Source organism: Convolutriloba macropyga, chromosome 4 (assembly GCF_964194025.1).
Source record: "Convolutriloba macropyga chromosome 4, txConMacr16.3, whole genome shotgun sequence".
NCBI classification, from domain to species: domain Eukaryota; kingdom Metazoa; phylum Xenacoelomorpha; order Acoela; family Convolutidae; genus Convolutriloba; species Convolutriloba macropyga.
The window spans coordinates 21944925-21971894 of record NC_134471.1 but is presented as its reverse complement, the minus strand read 5'-3'; the positions used below and the strand labels follow the sequence as shown (position 1 = coordinate 21971894).

Genomic DNA, 26970 nt, shown 5'->3' with positions numbered 1-26970 from the left:
GTACAATAGTACATTTTTAGTTTCAGTTCATTATTTGGTGTATCTAATTTGGTTCATTTTCTGTTTAACTTAATTTAGTTCAATTCATCTACTTTTAATTTGTTCATCCATTTAGTTTAATTTTGAAGATCAAATGTTATGATTTCATACTTGTTAATTTGTTTACATCCTGTGCATGATCTTTTGTCTGTTCACCTTGTCTCGTGATTGTAAGTTGCCGCATTTAGTAAAGTTACCTTGTGAACAAATTGTTAAGCAGTTTTGTTAGTTTTGCCTAATTTCATTCTTCTCAATTTCGTAATTCAAAATAGTTGACTCTCTCTATTATCTAGATTCCGATTCGCCAAAGTCTAAATTCAGACGCATCAAAATTTTGGTATCTTTCGCTAAGCGAAATACACTACAAATAATTGAACACGAATCCGCTCCGCCAATTCAGCCTAAATACTGTAATTCAAATAGTCAATTTCAAATAACAAAATAAAGCATTAAATCGCTCCGCCAATTCACCCTTAAATTGGCCGAAGTAAAGAAAGCTAATTGGCACTACGAAACAATTCAAATCTACAGATTGTAAATCTGTACGACAGGAATACACTCACATTCATGTACATAACAAACAATGCTTCAGCGATGGTCAGACAAAGGGAAAAATATCAAAACCTGTATAGAGAAAAAAAGCTGAAAAATAGTAAAACCTTGTGGCACACACAATATGTTCTGTTCTTGCTGCTGTTCACACTGTGGAATATTCTTCTTACTAACTCAGCAGTCATCTAAGATCACTGTGCCTGGGCTTAATTGTCATTTTATCCCATCACTGTGATGGCAAAGCTTCGAAAGCTGTTTTCGTCCACATTATACCGCAGAATGGGCTGTTCAGTCTTTTGCAAAACAAAAACTGTTAGACTTCCCTTTCAAAGAGAAAAAGAATCGTGAACGTCCTAATTTTAGGAAGCCAAGGGGGAGTCCTGATTTTGTTACGTATCTGCCCAAATATCAGAAATTCATTTTGTGTCGAACCCCCTTATCATTATAATACAAGTTGTGCTGTTTCGTTTAGTTTTAATCATTTGTTCATTGAGAATTGAGAATGAGTTCTTTATTGGGCTAAAGCATGTTTAATTACCATCGTTATCAGTACGCAAACTGCTGCCATTAACAAACATCTACATCGCTTATCAAAACAATTTTAGGTCCTTCAATCTAAAGTCATCGTATTATCTTACACACTCTCTATTGCAAAATTCAATGCAGAGATCTTTTGATGGAAGTACAATTCGATATGAATTGAAGCTGAATTAACAAGTTTTATTTCATAACTGATGCGTTTTACTCACGATACAAATTCAATATTTGATGTGATTTTGGGCCGAAAATATGAATGAAAAGGTCGAAATTGCAATTGATTATCTCAAAATATTCCTCGCATGGTGCAAAGTTAACCCTAAGATCCTTTCGACTTTATTGTTAGCCCTGCTAACTTTCATAACTGTAACTGTTGCACTGTCAACTGATATTCCTGATAAAATCTTAGACGATAAAAATCAGTTTCAAAATAACGATAATAAATTTGTAGATTTTCAACTTAACGCAACCCAGTTAGAATGGGTGCTTAAACATTGCGGTTATTACTCTTGTATTGAAGACTTATGTTATTGTTTTATCAGAAGGGAACTTACGTGGGAAAAGGCAAGCGAAACGTGCCAGAGTTCGGGGCTGCCTGATGCCGGTCTGATGAAACCACTCAAACCCAAAGGAGGGGGAGTTTTTGATACTTACAAGAATCTAATTGGGTTTTTAAATTCTATCGACATGTATATGAACCCACTTTGGTCTGGTTTGTCGCGAGACGAAGAGGTCAGTTTCCAGTTTCCAATTTTGTGAAAGATTCAATTCCGCTAAAACAGGAAAATAAAGTGATCAGAATTGATGAAAGAAATAAGTTTTCAGGCAAATTTTAATGAAAATATCTGATCCTGATAGCATCAAATTCTTAACACCCTAATCTTGCAAAATTTAATTAGTTTTCGTCAATTATTTGAAAATTTGTTAATTCCTTTTTTTGAAAACAAATGTGATTTTCTTTTTACAAATTAGGCGCCTGCACCTTTTCTGTTGCAGACAGAAGTTGCTTTTTTTCTTACTCACAGGATGTTTTTTTTCACATTTCATCATATTGTTTACGCCTTACAAATTTATATATTCGCCAACTGGCTCATCCTATTTTTGCTTCCAAAACCAACTGTTCAGAATTAATTTTGCCAATAAAAAGGCCGGAAATTACGTAACGTATTATTAACTCTTGCAAACTGATAATAGCTTACTGATTGTTTGTTTATTCTGTCATTTGATATCAGTTTGAGAACGAATTTATTATTATTATTTATTATTAACTTTAAGGATTTCGAGCACATTTTATAAAAACAAGTCTGTCTTTTCCCCAGTATTTAAATTGAGCAGAGCCCTCCTTTAATTAAATTATTCATCTAAAAAGTCTCTTAATTTGAAAATTTATGTTATTCTAAAAAGTTGCTTTAGCTTGGATTTTGTACACTGGGGTGTTGTTTTGTCTGGACAATTATATCAACAAAAGAGAAAGCAAAACATTTTTTGCGGCTAACCAGTTTCCTGCACCAAACGCTAAGGTTGTATTAATTTCAAGCCCAGCCATAAAAAGCGGACAGGAAATGATATTCCTTAGGAAAACAAAAAGCTGTTAATTGAATGAACCAAAACACAAGGTCTTTTAATTGGCAGAATTTTGAGACAAATTTGTATCTTCAAAAACTATTGTGTGATTGTTAATGATGAAATTAATGGGTTTGTCAACGAAACCCAGATGCCTGCTAATTGTTTTTTATTGTTTTTTGAGAATAAAACAGTTTTATTACAGGCATAAATTTTTTGATGCACCAATTCAATTATTGGATTGAAACATAACCGATATGCGATAGAGTGAAAATATGCAACGAAAAGCAGTAGACTAGTGCTTTTCTTTCCAATTTAATATGGTGTAGTTCTATTGGTCACACCTGAGTTAAAGGACTACGACAATGAACAATTTAGTTTTTTGATCAGTTTTATTAACGTATACAAAAAATCAAATACAATTATAATTCAAGTAAAATAATTCAAAGTAAGAAGCTTAGCACACCAATCAGGACTTAGAGTTTGTACTAAGATCCCTAGATTGCGCAGAATAAAAGCACTAAAAGATGATATTGATAAATATTATCTTATCTCTATCACTATAGATATTGTCTTTTGCTTATAGATTTATTAATGGATTAAAACTGATTGTAGGCCGAGTGAAGCCTTCAGTAAAAACTGTTGAAAACCTTCTTCCTTTCAAGTTAGTTCACATGGTAAAAAATTTCCAACCACTTATATATCCTTCAAATATCAAATTATCAGTATTTCAACTGTCCAATAACTTCAGCTACGACCAAATTAATGCATTCAGGCGGCACTCGGAACTAACGCCAATTCAGTTTCAATTTGGGCCAGGTGTAATTGCAAGTGTGATTTCATTACTGTTTCGGAACTATGATTATGCCAATTTTTATACTTGGCAGTCTAAATCCAAGCCAGGGCTGAGACATGGCAAGTTTAAATTCAAGTCTGATCCATGACTTGGCAAATCTAAATCTAAATCTGATTCAAACCTTGGCAATTTTAAATCCTAATTTGATAACCATATATAACATTGAACTACATGTTGTTGAGATTTTAAATAGCATGCACCCCGTATTTCGACCCATGAATCAACAAAGTATCTCGAGCCCGATCATAAATATCTCTAAGAAAAAAGACACAAAGGAGAACTACGCATATATAGGTTGCTAAAGCACATAAAGCTAAATCTAATATTTAAAAAAATCATTCAGAATCAGTAATTCAGTGAAAAGTTATTAGCGACGGGCCATCGGCCGTAGCTATGATTTTCGGGTGTCACAACGCCAAATCGTTTTTAACTACATAATTATTGGGTCAACTTAAAGGTGGCTTAGCCTAATAAAACTGTTTTGATCGAAGCATTAAAACAGTATATAACGCATTGTATTCGGATTGGTAAATAAGAACAAATCATAGAATGAGCATTGCGTACTTTAACCCATTTCATATGCTGGGCCAGACCTGTATACCCTATTTTTTGTTGCTTCTACGCAATAGTCACTGAGACTACTCAATTGAAACTAATAGAGGATAGATTGGGCTCTTGTGATAATTGATAGTGTGGCACCACCATCAACGACGCCCATTTTAATCATTTTGTCTGATTTTGACTCATTCCAGGACTCATTCTGATTCTAAGTTGTCATTGAATCCATATTTGCAATTTTTAGATGATGGGGCCCAGGGACCGTAGGTGTACCTTCACAGCGGTCTTTTTCACATTTTTTTTTCTTTTAGAAATTCCAGACATAGTCACATTATCTGAAATATGCTTCAAATTCAGTCCATTTCCGTGAAATTAGGGATAAAAATGGTCTGAAACAACTGCGTAACGGCTGAAGACGTACCATAACTACATAAAATGATCGACTGTGACTTCTCAGATCCTACAGTACTGTTTGGTATCATTTGATAGCAAAATCATGATTCAAATTTCTGGAACATTACAAATTTTTTAAGAATTCGAAATTTTCAATCGAAAGTTTTTTTTTAAAATTTGGTTTTGACTTGCGTGTCAACTTCCAAGTTTCCAAGTGACGTCCATGTCTTGGCGAAGACTAACCAGACTTGGAAGACTTGGAGTTTGACTAGAACAGTACTGGTAAAGACTTGGATTCAGTTCAGGCATGCACATCTATACCTGAAAACTCTCTGGACACTGCCTTTTTCAGAAGCTTTTAAAGACTTAGTGTTTTGAAAAAAATGATGCTTGATTATGAAAAGGGTCATATTTAAGCGTTTACATTAAATGCCAGCCAGGAGTCAAAGTTACTAAAGTTTCGTTGTCTAGCAGTGTGCCATTTTCATAAATAATGCATTTAGTTGATCAATTTTGGCGTCCTTGTTTAATTTAGATTAAAAAATGCTATTGTTTTTGCGTTTCAAAATTAAATTTTCCATTGGTCTTTGATATGAAGCAAAGATTTCTAACAAAATATATGAACATTTTCAGTCATCATGCATTCAACTATTCCGATCTATCCTTACTGATTTCGCCGGCACAATAATATTGAAGCAAAAAACCAACGAAAAGCTAAACAGAAGAGCGCAAGTTAAAAAACTATCCCTCTATAAATTGCAGAGGCTCACATATTTAAGAAATCTAGTCTTAACCTGGAATTTTTACTCTGGTGCCAGTTTCATTTTTGGGCTGTTTGTAGATTATTTATCTTAGAGCTCGGCTAAGTCGTCAGAGTACTATTACAGCTATGTACTGTTATGTTATAAAAATGATAAAAGTTTTATATGGATAGTCTATGTGAACAGTTATCTACTGTCCTTGTACATGTCAAGATATCAATGGAAGGAAATTAAATCCGTAGGCCGATAAAAAGCATTATTGATGATTCTCAGTAACCAGCAGTTTAATTAGTTTAATTGGCAATTGTTGGTTTTTTGGCATTTGTTAAAATAGTTATTCAACGAAGAAAATTCTTTATTAATACTGAGGGCTATACCGGCTATATTTTAAACTGAGGGCTATTTTTCAAATAACTTTATCAAATTTTAGACAGAAGCTGACTAGCTATTTTGATTGGACAGTTGCCGTAACAGGCAGTTGAGTTGATGAATTGTTGATGTAATTTTCAGTATCGATTGTGGATTTTTGTCTCGTATTACCACTGTATCAAAGGATGTAAAAATCATCAAAATCTCGTAATTAGCACATTTTTTAAGGATAATTTCTGTGGAATGGTGACAGAATTGGATCATATCGCATTCTTAATATTACTAAGAATCTTATAAGATATGTAACTGATTAGCTTATAAGTATCTAGAAGAACGCAATTTACATTACTTGTGAATATATACTTACAAAGAGCTTTTTGTTCATTTTGTACAAGTTTTTTTAGTTTTGTTTAATTGACAAAGGTGTTTAGAGCGAAGACTTCAAAGACGAGAACGGAAAGGTATACAGCTGGTTCCACTCGTACCAAAGAGCAGGTCAGTCAATTACTTCTGCTTTTTTATTGTATTTCACAGAACTCGTCGCATATAGAAGATATAAGACAATATATAAGAGATATATTGCTCAAAAAACAGCTACGAAAACGACTAAAAACTTCAACGTTTTCGTCAAATAATTATTGCTGAACGGACGCAATAAATAAAGATGAACGCCAAAGATTTCTTTTCAAAAATTAGACATATATCAAGTTTTGGTGAAACACAAAAACTAGTGTCATGAAACACATTGCTGAAAAAATGATGCTGAATTTAAAAATGAATGCGACTCATAATAGAAGTCAACAAAGAATGAGAATCATTAGATTGGATTTGCAAATAATGTTCAGATTTGTTTCATTCATAATCTTTTTAAATAACTCTAGCTGCGGTAAAAAAAATACTTCTGCACCCGATGGGTACTATTAAAATGGTCACCTGGTTTGGGCTTAGACTATCATTCTCCGCCATTTTTCCCTCCACTGTTGTTATCTGAAGAGCACCGAGAAAGCAGTGACAGGAAACGTTCGTTGGTCTCATCAGAAAACAGGAGACTATTTTCATTGCATCCGTGGGGCTCTAACAAATTTATCGGTAAGTTATGCATTTGTTGTTATCGCAACTAGAGTTGTTTAAAAAGTTTGCGGATGAAAGAAGTCTGAAAATTTTTTTAGAGCCAATCTAATGATTCTCATTCTTTGTTGACCTCTATTATATAAAAAAGTGAGGCAAAAAGATTGTAGTGAGAGCTTCAAGAAAAAGTTTTAATAAGTTTTGATACAATTTTTGAGAAGTCTCTAACAAAAAATTTTGCGGTTGAGTTTACAAAACCAAATTAATATTTTGAAGTACTATTTTCTGATTAAATATTGAATGTGCGCTGGTGGTGTCATTTATTTGTGGAAAAGAAGACTGAAAAATGAGGTATGTAAACAGTTTTAAAAAAACTAAATGTGGCGAAGGACTAAATGCCTTTTTTAGTCTTTTTTCGTCAAACAATTGGTTGTCCAAAAAATCCAAGGTAAAAATGAAAATATTATTTTATTAACCAAATTTGAATTTGTGAAGACATAACAAAGTTAAATATCACTCCTTTGCCAATCCAGAATATTTCAACAAAATTTTAACATAAATCATAAAACATTTTGGCAATCAATGCAAACCAAGCTGGTAAATATTAATTAATGATGAGAAAAAAGGGACAAAATGTTAAAAAAGACCTATGACAGTCTGTTACAAATTCTATAAACAGCTAGATATTTTTCATTTAATTTTGCAACAATTTTGTTGATAAGATAAAGAAAACCAAACATGGAAAGAGTTTGAGACGAGTGGTGGATGATTCTTTTTAAAAGCTTTGTCGTCGCAGGAGTCAGACGGAATACTTGAAAATATTTGAAAAAAGGGAGCAAATATTTAGTGAAAAAAGTTTTCAATACTATGGCCTCCACCTGAATAAGTACAATTCCCTTCCAAAATTAATATTTATCAAGAAAAGAAATTGAAAAGACAAAACAATGTTCACTGAAGGTTGAGTACTGGAGATGCTTCTCTATCAGAAAAGTAGAAAATTTTTTGGCGGTGAAAAAATTGATTGCTAATTAAGAACCAAACGTAAAGGTAAACAATAAAAATTGTCATCAAAAGAAAATCTTTGTTGAGCAGTTTGGTGTATAAGCCTGCCAAAATAGTCTGAAAAATAAAAATTTGAGCCACAGTTCTAAAAACGAAAAAACGAACTGAAGATTTTTCTTAATTTTCAGTGAGATCTCAAAAGTTTCCGATCTAATAATTTAAACGGTCGTGTTGCTAGCTCTTTCAAAACGAGAACATCTTTACAATGGACAAAACCGATTTTGAATGGCTGATTTGGCCCAAAAGACCAAATTTTCCTACAGAAGCAGTCAAGACAAAGTGTTGGATTATTGAGAGAAAACTTCAAGACTTTTCGACAAAATAAACATAGAGAAATATTATGAGAACTGAATGAAGATTATCCAAGTGTTCCCAAAGCGTTCAACCTCGATAACTCACGGCATATCACCCCAGAGACGATGGCAATATTACGTACATAAAATAAACCTAAAATAAAAGAAAACCTTTTATGTTTGCATAACTTGTAAGTGCGATCTATACATAAGGTTATATGCAAATATTTGTTAATACAATTTGAAATTTGTGAATTCAGAATCTGCAAAAATCACCTAAAATTATCTTCTCCAACTCTCTCTTACAAATTTTAAAAAAATGACGTAATGCTATGAAAAATTGGATCTATTCTGTCCCCACCCCCAGCTTAGTGAGCATCATAAATCTTTGTGACCCCTAGGAGCACGTGCAGTTTTTGTACATAGTAACGTGCTATATAACAACATATAATTTTATAATTTACAACTGGGGGTCATAAAAAACACTGGGCGCAAAACAGAATAGATCCGAAAAATTTTAACGTACTTTTACATTTTCGCTGTTTCTCACCGCAGATCCGTTACCGAATTGCAAATGGAAAATTTAAAATCAATTGTAGGCAATACAATGTTGATTCCCTATCTTTATAGATGAGAAAAACATAAACTGCGGATTTAATTTATATGAAATCCGCAGTTAAGTTTTCCCATGTATTAAGATAGTAATCAATATTGCCTACAATTGATTTTGAGTTTTCCATTTGCAATTCGGTAACGGATCTGCGGTGAGATTCAGCGAAAAAGGTAAAATAGCATAAATACTCTAATCCAAATGTTATGCGCCTGACTGGATTTTGGATTTTTAATCATACCACACGCCGACCTACTACGATAATTATATAGATCAGCCAAAACAACTCAACAAATAAACAATGCAGCATCTAGTTGCTTCCCAGGTATGAACGTTTGAAAAATTGATTATAGAATTGACTGGTATTTAAAAATTGGATTGATTGGTCTTTTAGTATAGAGAACGAAACATAAATTGGGGCTGAGAATTTTTTCTTTATCACTGATAAACCCTGTTATAATTGAAGTCAATCTTGCAATCCAATTTACGTTTCAGTTTCCACCAGCCAGGACAAGAGGAAAAGTTGCGTGTGGAAGATAACATCCAAAGGGTGGGCTACAAACGATTGCTCCAACAATGTACGCTATCAAAGAAAATGACATCAGTTTTCTCTTTCTTTTCTAAAATTTCATAATTTTCTCCAGAAAATAAAATTAAAATCTCTTGAGGTGCTAATAAAAAATTCTAAATCCACAACTCTTTAAGCGCACCGAAACGCATGGACGCTCAAAGCTTAGTATACCGAAATGAATACTTCTAGTAAGCTTTCTTGTACCCGAAATATGCGAAATAAAGTTTTCAACTACGTTAGCCGCAATACACGGTGGACCATAAAACAGAACAGAAAACGAAAAAAGTCTTTCATTTAAGAGAAGAGTAGTTTGATTTGTGCTGAACAGTTTGGTAATATTTGCAATAATTGCACGCTTTTCTGATATTGTTCACGTGGTTTTAGGAGCTGCTTAGACTGTCACCCGAGTACTCGCATTTGTTTTTGAACAATGATTTTGATGAGTACCTCCAGTGGGATGATGGGAACCCTAACGGTCATGCAGCCCCACAGGTATCCACTTTATCGCCCATATGAACAAAGTTTCCCAAAACTATCCAAGACATGTGCGAAAAAGCGCTGAGCTGTTAGCCAATTTATGCGCTCAAAACAGAGAGCAGCGCTGAATTTAGGTTGTTATTGGCTGAAAACGTACAGATCTTGATCTTAAGGAAATTGATTTTAAAGTGCGGTGAGGTTAGTTTACGACGGACATCGAATGAATGGATACGTTAAGTGTTTCATTTTAAGTGGGAGATTTGTCAAGACTTGATGTTTAAATTCCGATGCGTTCAATCTAACCAATACTTTTAATAAATTTAGTCCCATTATTTTTGTAACAAATTTATGTGACAGCTGTAGAGTACGCATCTGTTGAGAAAGTTTTTTCCAGGTGTACATAAAGGTGAAGATCTTGTGCGAGCTAGAACTGAGCAGTTTGAGTGATGAGGAGAAGGATTGCGTGAAGAACAGCACAGAATATAGTGGGTCATACATTGAGGGAGGGGAAGGCGTGAACAGTGTGTATTTCATGAAGTCACACTACAGCCTATGGAGACAGAGGGACAGAGAACGTGAGTATACGGCCAACTCGATCACATTTTAGCTGGAATTGGTCGTTTTACCGCTTTTGACAGTTTCTTTGAAAAATGACTGTTTTTGATCGTTCTTTTTAGGAGGTGAACTTCCGACAACTTTTTAAAATCTTCTTTGTTTGTGCCTTGAAACACAAAGCTATTTTCCGCATGTCTTTTCCGCGTGTCTGAAAGTTACATAGAAAGTTTTTCTGTGTGTCTTTATGAAACACTGCTCGATAAATCTTATAATGATGTCACATTGATCCAAATTGAGATAATCATTCTTAGCCAGCCATTTGAGAACAAAAAACAATCTGTTGACAGCTCGGGCTAGGAAGATTAAGTAGACATGGCATTAACAAGACATGCCGAACTGTTGAACTAAAAACCTCTCAAAAACAAATATCACAAGATTTAAAAAACTATATCATGAATTATTGTGAAAAGGAACAAATTTTTACAAACGTCAAACATTTTGCGCGACTATAGCACGACTTTTCTGTGGGATGTTGAGTAATTGCCGAGTAATACTAGAGTAAGAGTGAACTTCAGTTCATTAAAGTGAATTCACAACGAGTAAGGACATCAATTTCTGAGTACAATATTATAACTGGCTACATATTTTATTTTGGTCAACATGCTGTAATCACTATGTAGTCTATTCTATGATTTTTAAGAAAATGATAGTGACTTTTGGATTCAGTTCCCTAAAAGTTGAATATGCTGACATTAATTTACGGAATTTAACTTAAAAAAAAACAGGTGTTTCTATGAACACTGATAGCGATAACAGCTTTAATGGGGTGAAATATTGTGAAAAAGTACTAAACTACACAATTTTGATTTGTTTCCAATAGAATCTGATATGTTGTTTGATATAGCTAACCCATACTCATATAATTAGGGAACAATTTGGTTTTAATTTTAATGAGCGTCATTGCTTCTCTTTAGCTAAAAAAATATTTTGAGAGAACTAATATTAAGCTCAATTTCGGTTGATTAGGTTCTCATGAGAAGTTGCAAGAAGTACAATAAAGGAACAGTATGAGGTTAAGACTCTAACAACAAGATTCTACTGCCATATTTTTTATGTATTTAGGAAAAATTATGGTCTTCCTCATGCGTGTTCAAAATATTAGCTTTTTGGGATTTCTTTCCAAGACAACGGCAGTTTCTCTAAAGCTTACAGTTTAAGCAAAAGCTAATTCATCATATTCCATCATATTTGCGTTTAATTAGGATTAGCTGCAAGTTTTTCCTTCATGAATTGTGGTTTTTTCAACTTCTTGTGCAAGGATAGCGGATAGGGCCTTGTTTTTCTTACATGCTAACAAATTGCCTCGTCAAAACTTTTGATTTTTCTTGCTGTTCAACCATCTTTTTGTTTAGCAGCGAAAATTCAGAAAGAACATTTAAAGTTTTGCAAAAAAAATTGATTTCCCATACCACGCCTAATGAGCACAAATAAACCTTATCAATTATTCTGGAACCACCTTATCAAATAAACCTTATCAAGTGCGACTTTGTGGTTCTTGCTTTAAATTAGTTTGAGTTTTTTTAGGCCTTATAATCTGCATCTTTTAAATCTAATAACATGCCTCGCCGAAGCTTTGTGCACGAGTTGCCGTGTTTAGATGTCAATCTTTTTAAATCTAATGATCAAAAAATACTTTGCTTATTTGGAAAATAGGCTTACAGAGGTCTCAGCTCATTTTTACGTCAATTTGATTTGAATAGGAAAAAGTTCAGATCTATTTTGCCCCTCACCCCACGCTGAGTGGACTGATAATATAAAAGCACTCTAGTGCAACTGATAATAGTTTACATAGTAACATGCTTAATAATTAATAAATCGTAATCGGGTTGTCATAAAAACGCGGAGGAACTGATAGCAAAATTAATTGGATTCAAAGTTGTTTAAGAAGCGACAGTTATTGTTACCGCAGTGGATGGCACAGGGGTTTTTAGGAAAGGAGTAAAAAACTCGAAACAGCTGAGAGAGTTAAAGTTACCTGTGCAATGAAAAAGAAGCTGCAGCTTAAATTTCACCAAATTTCTCCAATAAATTAAGCGAATTAATTAAATTAATCATAAACAAATGCAGGTGCTTTGCCGTGAAAACGATTAGCCTCAACGTGGTCAATTGCCAATCCATCTTGTTGGTCTTACAAATTTCCCACTAAGTTGTATAATAACTCACCTCATTGATCCAAGATCAGATATGCCACTTATCAGTACACAAGGGAGTACAATTCTGTTTGATGTATGTAAACCATACTCATATAAATGATCTAAGATCAGATATGCCAATTATCAGTACGTAAGGGAGTACAATTTTGTTTGATGTTTGTAAACCATATTCATATAAATAGGGAGCAGTTTGGTCTTAATTACAATGAGCCTAATCGCTTCTCTTTAGCTACAAATTATTTCAAGAAAAATATTAATAAACCCAATTTTGAACAAATAAGTTCTCGTGAGATGTTGCAAGAGGTACAAAAAAGGCACAATATTAGGTTAAGACTCCAACAAACAGATTCTATTGCCAATTGTTTCAATGTATTTAGGAAAATTTATGGTCTTCCTCATGCGTTTTCAAAATACTAACTTTTCCGATTTCTTTCGAGGCCAATGACAGATTCTCTAAAGCATGAAAGCATATCCACTTTTTTCTCAAGGACAACGGATAGGGCCTTTTTTTCTTAACTGTTATCATATTGCTTTGCCAAAACATATCACATGACTTTACGTTAGTTTAAAAGGTACATCAGTTTAACCAACTTTTCCGTTTAACAATAGAAACAGAAAAACTTTTTAAAGGCTTGCATATTTATTTGATTTCCGAAACCACGCCTAATGAGCGCAAATAAACCTTATTTGTTTACTGATACTAAGTGCGACCCTGTGGTATTTGCTTTAAATTGTTTTGGGTTTTTTGTAGGCATAGTAAATTGCTTCAATTGAAAGTTATTGTAAATACTGTGTTTAGTTTTCAAAACTGATGAACACGGAGGGAGTGGTAACAAAGAAATGCATTCAAAATTGTTTAAGAATTGACAGTTAATGTAACTGCTGTGGAAGAAATTGGGCCTCCGAGAAATGAGTCAATAACTCGAAGGAGCTGAGAGCTACAGTTAACTGTGCAACGAAACGAAAGCTACAGCCTAAAATTCCCCGAATTTCTCCAATAAATTAACCGCATTAGCCAAATTAATCATAAACAAATTCAGGTGCTTGTGAAAAGCGATTAGTTTCAACGTGGTTCATTGCCAATCCGTTTTGTTGATCTTACAAATTTCCCAATAAATTGTCTATCAAATCACCTCAATGAGCTTAGATAAGATAGACAAGCCATTTATCAGTACATAAGGCAGGACAATTTTGTTTGATATAGATAAATCATATTCACATGAATAGGGAACAATTTGTTCGAAATTTTAGTGAACCTCATTGTTTCTCTTTAGCCTCATAGCATGATATTCGAGCAAAAGGTATTTTATAGCATACTTAGCTGCAAGGTATATGCTGATTAGGATTAGCTGCAAGGTTTTTCTTCATGAATTATGTGTTTCCATCCACTATTTTTAAAGGATAACTGATAGGGCCTTGTTTTTTTTACATGTTATCGAAATGTCTCGCCAAAAAAAATTCATTTGATTTTACTTCAGTTTGAAAGCCATACCTTGCCGTTCAATCATATTTTTCGTTTAACAACAGTTACAGAGATAAAAATTTAAAGAGTTTTGCAAAAATTTTTGAGAACGCATACCACACCAAATGAGCACAAATAAATTCTATCTATTTGTTTGTGGTTTTAAGTGAAACTTTGCGGTACTTGCATTTTGTTTGAATTTCCTGTAGGCCAAGAAAATTCCATCAACTGAAAATTATAGTAATTACTGTGTTTGTAAGCCGATGTTTTTAGAACTGATGACTTGCCCTAAATTTTGGTGCAACTTTGTTTATGAGTCACAGTGTTTAGTAGTATTTTTTGAAATCCGGTGATGGAAAAAAATTTCGTTTTTTTATACTCCGTCCACTAATAGACTTACAGAAATCTCAGTATTCCAGCACAATTTTTCGTAAATCTGATTTTAATAGGAAAAATTTCAGATCTATTTTGCCCCTCCCCCACGCTTAGTTGATTGATAGTATTAACATACTCAGGGTAACTGATAATTGTTTACATAGCAACATGCTTCATAACCGATAATTTGTATTTGGGGTGCCATAAACAACACGGATGGAGTGATAGCAAAATGAAATAGTTTCAAAATTGGGATTTTTTTTCGTTTGCGCCACGTCAGGTCTTTGGTGCATATTATTTGCACCCATATATGCACGTGCTATATTTTTTTATAATAATTATTCATTGAATGACTTGTTCTCTGTAACTGGGTGGGAGCATAAGGTATTGAGGGCGGTACATACAGAAAAGGTCCCAAAACTGTTTAAGAAACGGCAGTTACTGTAACCGCAGTGGAAGACACTGGGGCTTCTAAGAAAGAAGTCAAAAGCTCGAAGCTGCTGAGAGCGCTACTGTTAACAGTGCAATGAAATGAAAAAAAGCTACAGCTTAAAAGTCACCGATTTTCTCCAATAACTTAACTGCATTAGTCAAAATAATCATAAACAAAAGCAGGGGCTTGTGAAAAGAGATTTTTTCAATGTGGTTCATTGCCAATCCGTTTTGCTGATCTTACAAATTTCCCAATAAGTTGTCTATCAAATCACCTCAATGATCTTAGACAAGATAGATATGCCAATTATCAGTACATAAGGGAGGACAAGTTTGTTTGATATAGGTAAATCATATTCACATAAATAGGGAACAATTTGGTTCTGATTTTAATGAGTCTCATTGCTTCTCTTTAGCCTAATGCATAATAATCGAGCAAAAAGTGTTTCATAGCATAATTAGCTGCAAGAATTATGCTGATTAGGATTAGCTGCAAGGTTTTACTTCATGAATTATGTGTTTTCGTCCTCTTCATTTGCAAGGATAACGGATAGGGCCTTGTTTTTCCTACATGATATCAAAGTGTCTCGCCGAAAAATTTCTTTTGATTTTACATCAGTTTGAAAGCCATATCTTGCCGTTCAACCATATTTTTCGTTTAACAACAGTTACAGAGATAAAAATTTAAAGATTTTTGCAAAAATTTTTGACTACGCATACCACTCCTAATGAGCACAAATAAACTTCATCTTTTTGTCTGATACTAAGTGAAACTTTGTGGCACTTGCTTTCATTTTGTTTGAGTTTCCTGTAGGCCAAGTAAATTGCATCAACAGAAAATTATAGTGATTACTGTGTTTGTAAGCCTATGTTTTTAGAACTGATGACTTGTCATAGATTTCGGTGCAACTTTGTTTATGAGTCACCGTGTTTACGAGTATTTTTTTCAATCTATTGAAGGAAAAATATTTCGCTGCTTTATACTCTGTCCACTAATAGATTTACAGAAATCTCAGTTTTCCAGCACAATTTTTCGTAAATGTGTTTTCAATAGGAAAAATTTCAGATCTATTCTGACCCTCCCCGACGCTTAGTGGATTGATAATATTAACGCACTCAGGGGAACTGGTTATTGATTAGCGGAACGTCAGGTTATTGGTGCATATTATTTGCACCCCCATACGCACGTGCTATATTTCTTTATAGTGATTATTCATTTAATGACTTGTTCTCTGTACGGTACAAAGAGAAAAGATCCCAAAATTGTTTAAAAAACGGCAGTTACTGTAACCGCAGTGGAACACACTGGGGCGTCTGAGAAAGAAGTCAAAAGCTCGACGCTGCTGAGAGAGCTACTGTTAACAGTGCAATGAAAAAAAGCTACTGCTTAAAAGTCACCGAATTTCTCCGATAAATTAACCGCACTCGCCAAATTAATCATAAACAAATGCAGGTGATTGTGAGAAGCGATTAGTTTCAACGTGGTTCATTACCAATCCATTCTATTGCTCTTACAAATTTCCCACTATGTTGTCTATTAAATCACCTCAATAATCTTAGGTAAAGATAAGCCAATTATCAGTACTTTAGGGAAGACAAATCTTTTTATCCCATCTTACAGTTAAATATTGTTCTCATCAGAACTTACGATTCTTAAATGTTTCATGAGATAAAAATTGCACTTTCAGTTGCTCAGAGGCAGGGATCATGAAAAAGATGTTTTTTAGCAATAATTAGACAATTGCCAAATCATTTTCTTTGTTTCAAAATCATTACGATGCAGTGCCTCCAACAATAGTTTTTGTCTTACTACTGTGCTATACCGAACATCACAATTAAGTTAGCACCTCGTAGATTTGAAGTAAAACTTTAAATTTTGTCACAATATTACTACATCTTGTAATCAAATTTAGGACATCATTGATTTCCTTGGCATGTGTATTTGCCTACTTATGAAGGTCAGATAATACGTAAGGGTAACGCACCAGATACCATAATGTACAGATGATGAGCTCCATCCCAGTTTCGTTGTTCAAAAAAGTTGTTTCAAGATGTGATAATTTTTGTTCTTACTTATTTTACACCTTTGTTCTTACTCATTTTTTTGACGTTCAGTATACTTAAAAATTTGCGACAAAGCATGTAAAGTATAATGTGCTTTTTATTATTCCGACCCCCACTTTAGTCGGGGGGGGGAACTATATACTCAACTGGGTTTTTTTTGTTCAGTCAATTTTGGCCGACCGATATATTCATCGTAAGAAATTGTGAGTGGTATCATTAAAAGGCCCGTCCAGCGTAAAATACGGAATTAAAAAGATTTTTGCAATTTTCGTATATTACAGGGAATTATTGAGGTTTAAATTTTTGTCAACATTCGACTGTTTTTCTTCACATTTTCAGTTATTTTTGCTAAAATTTGGCACAATTTCGCTAATATTATTCAAAATAAGTTAAAAGTTTTAATGGCAGAGTGTTGTTGTTACTGTTAGAGATAGAAGAGCGTTGCGTTGCTGAATTGTTTGATTGAAGTTTTTTTGGCTAAAATTTTTGATAAAATTTTCAAAATTCAAAATTTTCTTTCATCAAAAATGGCATAAAATATGCTTTTTTGGTCAACTTTGTCAACGTTTACCAGACTTAGTGACCTAGCAACCTTAACACAGACTCCCTAATCTCAAAAAGAGCGCTAGTTTCAATTAGGTGCCATGTAAAAATCTTCTGGAATTAAAACAATGCCTTTTTTGCAGATTTAACTCGATAATTATACAAAATGCATCTTTTTTTCAAAATTTGAAGAATTCCACTCAAAAATTGGTCTAATTCGCATATACTTGAAACACTTGGTCGGTTTGCTGGGCGCGCGAAAAAATCAGGGAGAGGTTCGATAACATCATGGACTCTTAGATTCAGAGACTTTTTGGTTTTTATTTTGATGCTGCCTTCTTCCAAAATATTTTGCTTTTGTTTTTTTTAATGTTAAATACTGACAATATTTTTTATTCACGGCTCCGTTAATGACAACTCCAATTTACGTAAATTTGAGTCCGAATGTAGATACAGTTTGTTTTCAGAGAATCAAAGCGTTTTTATGGCTTTGAGGAAGAGTTTTAGTAAAATTTAACTGAATTCTTGTCTTTTGCCTTCATTTGTTATTCTTTTGTCAGTCTGATTTCTAAGTTTAACCACTCAAAGATCAACATTTTTCTCAAGAGTTGAAGTTGAACTTTTTCTATTCATTCTGTTGTCACCTAATGTCTCTTATATTATTGAATGTATTTGTTTTAAGGAATTTTCTGTGATTTTTTGAACTTGTCACTTTTTTTATATTATTTTAGTCAACATTTTGCTTATTCTCAGTAAGTACAGGTCAACCTGTCCTTCCTATAGAATAAAAACTAATTTTGTGGCCGATTATTTTAACAGAATGTTTTCTTGCTTTTGGTGCTACGAGTTTTCATACGAAATTTCCTGATTTTTGTGCATAATTGCCAATTTTTGGTGTTGTTTTTGTTTCATTTGTAAATTGTCACATTATTTAACAATCTAATTGAAAAAAAAAACTGTACAACATTTAAAAGTGAACATAAATTTTTGTTTCATAACATATGGTTTGAAGGGCTGTGACACCGTTCTCTTGCAGAAATCGTAAGAGTTTTTTCCTTTGATGTTAATTTTTGTTGTCATATGCCAAATTTTGTGTAATTGAAGGTCTCAGTGGCCAACTTTAGATAAACAAGTGAACAAAAGTAACTGATATCGGTAAATAACTAATGGATATTTTGACTTTCAAATTAAGTTTTTGAAAAAGGTGTAATAGTATTCTTCAACTTATCCCTTTTTGTTCTGGTTTGCGTTTTTTTTGTATTTTACAATGTTGTATCAATTTCGCAAATTAACCTCAGTATTTAGAGCTCTTTTCAATGTTTTGTTGAATCAATCAAACAATAAGTTTTCTGTTGTTTAAGCTTTTTAAATGATGTCTTCAGTGCTTAGACAATTGGACAATTTGTTTCAGAAGAGTTTTGTTAAGTTTAGATACCTTTCAGTTTTTATGGTTCTTTTTGTTATCATTTTGTGATAGACGTTTTAACAAAAAGTGTTATGATTATCAAAGGAGACCCAAATGAAGATTTTATATTCTCGCGTTTAAAATCTTATAACCTTCAAATCTTATAAACTTAATGGCTTCAAATCTGTGAAACTAATGGCTTCTCTCAAACTTATTAGTTCAGCTTGTATTTAATGTTATTTTTTAGTCTTATAATTTAATCTGATAAAAAACAGTCGCAATTAGTTTTCCGAGTAATTGCAAGACGAACTGTCAACTCTTATAATCGAGAACTTTTGTTGGCTATGAATATCGATAATGTTTGTTTTTTAATAAAAAAAATAGATTTTCGAGATCTGCCAATTTTATTTCTGTTAAAATGTAGCTAAGCATCTCTATATACAATTCAAATCATTTATCTTTTGATTTACTGTTTGCTCTTCATAACGGTTTGATTTTCCTCAAATGGTCTTTCTTCTTGGAACAACCAGTTTTCATAAAACCAATTTTCGTGATTTATGCAAATTTGCCCCTTTTTTGTAGGTTTTTGTTTTCTTCTCACAGTATCACAATGATGGGAGTCATTTGACTTACAAATATGTCGCCTGCAAAAAAATGCAAACGAAGATTTTTATTGTTTTTAGTGATCAGCTTAATATTTAATTGATTGGGGGGACATCGTTTTCGTGCATAATTTTTTGTGCAATTTTTTCGTTTTTGCCTGTATTTGTCGTTCTTTTTGTAATCGTGGAAATTGAAAGTCCTCAGTCGCTCTCTTTTGAGCTATAAAGACTCTCTCAACGATTTCATTTGATGCATAATGTTTCTAATCAGTTCGAATGTAATTCTTTTTTTTTAAAAAAAAGCAATGTTTTAATAAACTTTTGCCGCTTGTGCTCATTTCTAGTCGACTTGTTGCCAAGTCGAATTGAGAAAAAGTCCCATATTTTGTTCCAAAAAGAACCGGTGAATTTTCTTAGTATAAATTTTATCCGATGCCATTTTGATTTGGTTATTAGTGGTTTTCAAAAAATGGACAAGGAGTTTTGGTCGTAATTAATATTTGTAACTATTTGATATTCTTGCCATCTTTTCTGGTAGTCATATTATGGTAGCCACAGGTCTCATAGGCCCTCTGGAGTGGATTGTTTTTTTTCTTTTAGTAATTTGTTGAACGATATGTTGATATGTTATTTTTTTTATCTCTTCCTCATTTGATAGACAATTAAGTGAAAAATATAGATGAGCGGGGTCGGAACTTAATGTGCGAACGCACATTACCGAGCCTCCTTGTCTATTTAAATGCATAAAGATACGTTTTGTAGAATTCATGAGGTAAAATTAAATTAATGTATTTATATATAAGTCACAGGAACTGTAACTGCTAACTGTGTCCTTGTTAACCTCTTTTGGCCCTCTGTTCACTGTTCGCGACCCAGCTGGTTTTGAACTTTTTGTTCGGGCCGAGGCTGCAACTCAAAATACTTAGTTTAAAGGCTATCAGAATTTTGGTCAGTTGGGACTTGAACTTCTTCCGTTTCCATCATGACCCCAGCTTTTTCTGATCAGAGTCGTGCAGGTTGTGATGCCAGAACCAAGCAACTTTTGATTGGACAATTTTCAGAATTTGACATCTGATCAGACCCTGGCAGACCAAAATTACCTCTGATCAGGCATTCGTTCGGCTCAAGAAACAGTGCAATAATTGTGCGACCTCAGGCTTCTCCTTCGTGCGAGTTGTAATCAGACTACGCTCACACTTTGCCCTCTGATCAGACTGTGCCAGACCCAACCTAAGCAACCTCTGGTCAGACTTTTGTGCAACCATTGCTTAAACTATCCTGCGACCATAATACTTCCAGACCTTGTAATTAATTTGGGTAGCACTATATCCCCCATATGCGATCAAAATAGTCTGATCAGATGCCGACTGGGTCTGGCACCTCAACCTGGGTGACTTTGTTTGCGCACCTGAGCGGGAAATATATGGTTCTCATGATTTTTAACTCAACACGTTGTTTTCAAAAAAGTTCGCGTAATTTGAATGAGCAATTAGTTAATGAGACTATAGATTTGTGTTAAAAGGAATCTGCTCGCGCGCAGAGTGCTACCACTCTACAGACGGAAGCAGGGCAGTTATCAACTCGAAAGAAGAAGAAAAATTTATTCTGGAGAATATTGATGACATCTTTCTTGAAATTGGACTTGGTTTATCGGAGGAAGTTCAAAATGGTGACCTAGTCTGGGACAAAAAAGCAAACGGACTGCCCTCTGATCAACTACAGTGGTACTACGAAGGCAAAATGTTGGAGGGGCCCAACTGCCTGGCTTCCGATTCTTGTTAGCCAACTTTGCTTCTGTTTGACTGGAGTCTAAAAACACTTTCTTTAAAAACTTTCTAAATATGGCCAGTCAACTAGTTACAGATTTCAAAGACAGCCTTTTAGCTACATTATGACCGTTTGCACTATTAAAGTCTCTTTCGACTTCAGAGATATTTCAAGGCAACAGGGTTTCACTCTGATCCTATGAAATTTTTTATTATTTTCTTTTTGTGCAAAGGCTCTACAAAGTAGGCACTGCTTCTTGTAATATTGCACAATATGCAAGCTACGCGCCTGGACCTTAGTGGAGAGATGGTAGTTAAAATTGCCATAAATTAAAAATTTTTTGATTTTTTTGACATTATCTTGAAAAATGACTTTGTTTGACAAATTGAATGCGATTTCCTATCTAGATTAGTTAACAAAATTGGTATTGTAATTTTTAAATTCCAGAGGTTGATGGCAGAGAAATTTAGTGCTGCATCAGTCTAAAAGCTTTTTTTTTGCTTCTGGATGACCAGTACTCTGTTATGTCCAAATTTGCAGGCCTGATTTTTGTGTAAATTTTTTGTGCATTAAAAAACAATATGTGTAGCTTAACTCCCGTCCCCACGGTTTGCCTAATATGGGATATAATTTTCCGCGTGGGAACTTGTATTTTTTTTAAATTTCCGTACCAAGTCGTAACCACCGAGATGGGGGGTTTTGTGGTAATTACCTACAAGCTAGCTTAAGTATGAAGAACTTGTTTATAATTAGAGTAATTACCAGTTATGAGCTGCATTAGTATGAGACTGTGCGACTCGGACTCCATTCTAGCACAAGAACCTTTTAACAGGGTAAGGTTGCTGGCTAGTTTAAACTTAATTATCTTCAAAACCTCAACATTATAATGAAAATAAACTGCGCATTAAAAAAATTTAAAAAAATCTTGAGATAAAAGTAAATTGTTGACGGTGTTAGTTCTTATACACAAACAGAGTTCACTTATGTTCAATTAGAGCAAAAGTGGAAAGTAATTTCATTGACTTTTGATAATTTTTTTCTTCATTTGATACAATTATTATGCAGATCAAAATTTCAGATTGACAAGTTGATACATTTTTAAAGTTTGGAAAGTCTATGCAGTTGATCCTCAAGCAATTTGAATGGCATTCAACAGACCAAAGGACGTATACTTTTTGAGTCAAAATCAGATTATTGCGTAAAATATGCTTTGCAGGAAAGCGTTCTCTGGTCTTTTTGGAACTCACGGAATCAATGTTTAATAGAATACCCAAGAGAGATAAAAACTTTGAAATCTGATCAATATCTTTCCTTGCTTTCATATTTGCCGTGAAAACACCAAGATATGTACACAATAGTACAAATTTATCAAGTTTGCCAAAGCAAAGCAGTTAAAATGGGCAACGATTTTGTGCCTCTGCGGATAAAATTGATAACAAATGAAGTAAACCTAAAGTTTATCCTACTGATTGATGTCTTTGTTCAATGCGAACGCTAAAATTTTTGTTTTGGGAAAGCAAACCAATTTTATGTTTTTAGTTTTTTTTATATTAATAAAACAAAAAATTTTCGTTTGAATGGTCTGCGTGGTTGCTACAGCTGCCTCAATTTTGCCTCAATTTTACCCAGAAAACTGTTTAATTAATCCTCTTAAAATGTTATTAGGATCATGGCAGGAGAAAAAAAGTGTTCATCTTTAATTGCTGCCAGGTGCTTTTGCAATTTATGCACTTCTACATTCTAATTTTTAGATCATTTGTTTTTTTTAGTTTTTATGTAAATATTTAACGACAAATCTTTCAATTAGGATATATTTGGGAAGCCATATTGATTTTTCTAACATTTAAAGCGTTCATAGAAATCATTTTTCACTCATAAAAAACAGTGAACAAAAACACAGTGGTCGTTCTGCCAGCAAACTTGTAATATAAAAGACTTTAGAGATACGGTGGTTGTTTAAGAATATTTTATCGACACTCATGTAATAAAATTTCTAATCTATCAATTGACTAAAAAACTGAATGAAATATGCAAAAGTAAATTGCATAGATTCTGGTGACTTTTAACAAATTTTAACAAAATGATTTTCGAAAAAGAACAAGAATGATTACAGATTTGTAGGCTTCTAAAATGGCCGTGTTCACCAATAAAATCACGTTTCTTCGAATACCGCTGACAACTTGAAAGCTTTATGTTTGAACGCTATTGTGACAATCTTTTTAAAAAAATCCAATTTACAGTGGATATATTGAAACTTTTTAATTTTATTTGTCAAATAAAAAGGGTTCGATCAAAAGGAAACCTGTATTGCTAAAATTATCAATTAATTGTGCCTCATTTTTTTTATCGGGAGTTCTTGTTTTCTGCCGATAAAAATCATCTCTATAAGACTAAATTACCAAGGTTTGCTTAAAATGCAAAACATCCGCGCATATCTTGCCTGAGAGGCAACACACTATGCCTGATACTCTCCTATGATATATATCTTTGACAAAAAGAACTTCGAACAAAAGGAAAATGCTGTATTAAATACTATTTATTGGATTCGATCAAAACTCATAAAAACACCGATTACCGTTCGAATACAGATAATCGTCACTTATTTGATGCATGTGTGCCTTTAATTCAGTTTCAGTAAATTTAATGACCTTGGTACAAGGACCCCTTAACTGCAAAATAAATAAACATTCAGCACTCAAGTCATCAATGTCATTCACTTTTCTTGTTCCCTCAGTTGGTTTTCGTGGCTTTAAAAAGTATATCATTTCCACTGATAAAGTGTGATTATGTAATTCACCGTTTGTTCATAAAAGTTGAGCTTATCGACGCGAGAAATCTTTTGAATGGTATGTTATCTTCATTTTCAGTTTCGAGCTCAGATCATCAATTAAATTGGGTTGCAAAAAGCTGCCGGGAAACCCACAAGAGTGTGTGTACATTTAAACCACCACAGTTGGGCAAAAAAGAGGTAGCAACGTCAATTAGTAGATCGTCCGGGACTATCGGGAACAGATACGGCGGCTACTTCTGTGTAGACGAAAAGAGGTCAACATGCTACCTCCTGTTTGAGGTATGCACTCTTATTTTTTCAACTACAAGGCAAGCATCAATATATAGAAATGTTTTTATTTTTATGATAGTATATAAATCAGATTAATCTATATAGTTATTACGCTTCCTGTGGTATTTATAGTCTGCTGTTGTTGACTTTTCGAAAGTATGCCTGCTATTTGAAGATTAGAAATTTTGCAGGTTTTCAATGTCTGCGCTGCATTTGACCATGATTCGAAAAAAGTAAAATAGATAAGCTTATATTCTCTGTCAAAATTACTGTTCTCTTTTGGCTAATTTTAGGTTACAAGGTAAAATTAAAAGACAGAAGAATTTTTTTTGTAAAAATTGCTTTCTCGAGCATTTGGTATTGTCCTCAGTTCTAGAGCAATGCTGTTCAGGAAATTAACAACAAAACTCACGGTAGCCTGATAGTTTAACTTTTTTCAACTGGTTTTTTTCGTTAAAAATCCCCGGATTTTCAGATGAAGCCTCACTTTGGACTCACTTTGTCTTTCAACAAAATTTTTTGCTCAGTACGGTTTAAGATATATATATATATATATATATATATATATATATATAAAATATTTTTTTATTTCATCTTTATCTAATTTTTCATTCTTAATTTTGAAATCAATTGAGACAGAATGCGATACAGGATATGACTGGAGTATGTTGATCATTGTACGTACGAGAACAAGCTATGAGAACGAAAAGACCTTTTTATGTGTTCTGGTGTTCTCTTTTTAGAGAGTATTAAGACGATTGATAATCGGTAAACAGTTTTTTTGTAGCTCTTTCCGCACGCAAGAGGGAGATCATAGTTCCAGCAAAATAGATATTAAGTAAAAAAAAAACCTATTTTAGAGATTCTCACATTGTGAAGTGGATCGTGTCTTTGCTGCACTTGTCATCTGGTTGCCAAGACAAAGAGAATTGTCGTTCAGTTCACTTGGTCTGAGTTGACCAAATTGAAGAGACACTGATAAGACATTTATGTTTTTACAAGTTTGAATAAAGACTTCTATTTGTTTCACTTCCAATTTTTTTCCAAAATTTTTTGTAGTTGTTTTAGATGCTAATGCAGCTTTACTGCATTTTTTCCTGTAGTTTTTGAACACTTTTTCTTTATCTTATATTGCAAAACAACGTTCCGTTTTTTCTGCAGTGAAAATTCTAATAAAATTGACAAGTTTTTCGGTGTTAAAGATAAATTTGTTTTGCAAAAACAATTGTTTTGATCTTATGAAGTCCAAAAAAATTGGTTAATTCAATGAACAATCGCATTAAGGGTGATGTTATCAACTTGGTTTTGCTCTAATCTCATCAATTTAATATATATTGTTAATTTGCTTTAGAAATCACAACAGAACAGAATGTTAGTTGAAGGGATTAATGCTGTTTGTGATATGGTATTCAGAAAACTGTTCATTGGTTTGGTAAAAGGAGAAACGGCAGATCTGAAAGTTAAAAAAATTTGTCTCATTAATTAAACCTAGTGTGTTTACTCTTGTCAAGACTTGGGATCTTTTTGGAGCTATGTTTATGATAAAAAAATTTGACTGTGATCAGATACCTAAATGCGCTGAAAATTTTTGAAATTTTAGAAATGGGTGCACTGAAACTGCACTGAAGCTTTTAAAGAAATTCACAAAAAATGGCGGAACTTAAAAAAAGAAGTTGCTGAAAATGCGCTGAAAATATGTAAGAAATGCAGTGAAAAATCAGAAAGAGATGGAGCAATTAAGCTTATAAAGGTGCTAATTTTTTTGTAGGAAATGCGCTGAAAAGCGCTGAAATTTTCATACAAATAAGCTCGAACTTTGTAAAAAAAAGTGCTGATTTCAGCGCATGCTCAATATTGCAGTGCATTTCAGTGCATTCAGCGCATTTCTTAGATAATTTACGCGCACTCGGCGTATTTCTTCCAAAATATTGGGCTGAAGCGGCGCTGACATCTCGACGCGGGAGCTTGTAGATTTGAGGGGATCGAATCCTTATGGATATCCGCAAGCACATGCCGAGCCCCATTGTCTTTTTTATCAAATGATCTTTTTAGCTGACCACTATTTCAGGGCGATATTCACGAAGCAAAACGATTCGTCACTGAGAACAAATACAAAATTGCAGTAATAAAAGAGAGCGACAAAAAGAAAACAATAGCCCAAAAACTGAGGCCCTTCTACTCTGGAGTATTCGTAGGAGCTACCTCTATGAGACGCGGCGATAAGTTTGAGTGGTTGTACGAAACTAAGAACAATTTAGTTCAACTTGATCCAGATTATGAATCGCCACAAATCCAGCAACATCTGGCGAACGGCGATAAGAAGATCTGTTTGGTTCTAGCTTCGAATGGCTCTTTCGTTGCCTCTGTTGGTTCGACTAATAGACAAACCCTGATTGATGTATCCGAGGATAAAAAATATGAGTTTATGAAGTTTAATCAATTCAGTTACTTTTGAAGCTTATTATGTGTTACATGCCTATATTTTTGTATTAAAAAATGTTATTCGTCGGATTTTTTATACAATAAATTTTTCACTCATTGCAAAATGCTTCTATATTGATAGAAAACTTCATATCAAGCCAAAAGCGCACTTAAATGTGTGTGATGCTGAAAGCTTTTCACTAGATGAGAAGAAAACTAATTATCCGTGGAAAGCTGAGAGAAATTTGCGATAACAGTAAAGTAATAGCAGATCGGCCCTTCCTGTAAAATTTATTTAAAAGTTTAAAAAAACACTGAGTTTCCAAATGAGTAAAAATAGGTCAAGAATCCTAAAAATAAC

General features: G+C 33.6%; 1 protein-coding gene across 1 annotated transcript; it reads left to right on the top strand.

Moving 5' to 3' along the window:
* Positions 1-1190: 1190 nt before the first annotated feature.
* LOC142338321 (uncharacterized) lies at positions 1191-26734 on the top strand. The gene is made up of 8 exons (XM_075388016.1): positions 1191-1860; positions 6060-6123; positions 9157-9239; positions 9617-9724; positions 10104-10284; positions 20883-21137; positions 23995-24197; positions 26257-26734. Exons 1-8 carry the CDS (start codon positions 1381-1383, stop codon positions 26641-26643), a joined length of 1761 nt encoding a protein of 586 aa, XP_075244131.1. The 5' UTR covers positions 1191-1380; the 3' UTR covers positions 26644-26734.
* The last annotated feature ends 236 nt before the right edge of the window (positions 26735-26970 follow it).

Coding starts and splice junctions, on each gene's coding strand:
- LOC142338321 (XM_075388016.1), top strand. CDS start 1,381: ATGAATGAAAAGGTCGAAATTGCAATTGATTATCTCAAAATATTCCTC. Junction 1,861..6,059: donor GTTTGTCGCGAGACGAAGAG/GTCAGTTTCCAG, acceptor AAAGGTGTTTAG/AGCGAAGACTTCAAAGACGA. Junction 21,138..23,994: donor CTGCCTGGCTTCCGATTCTT/GTTAGCCAACTT, acceptor CTTCATTTTCAG/TTTCGAGCTCAGATCATCAA.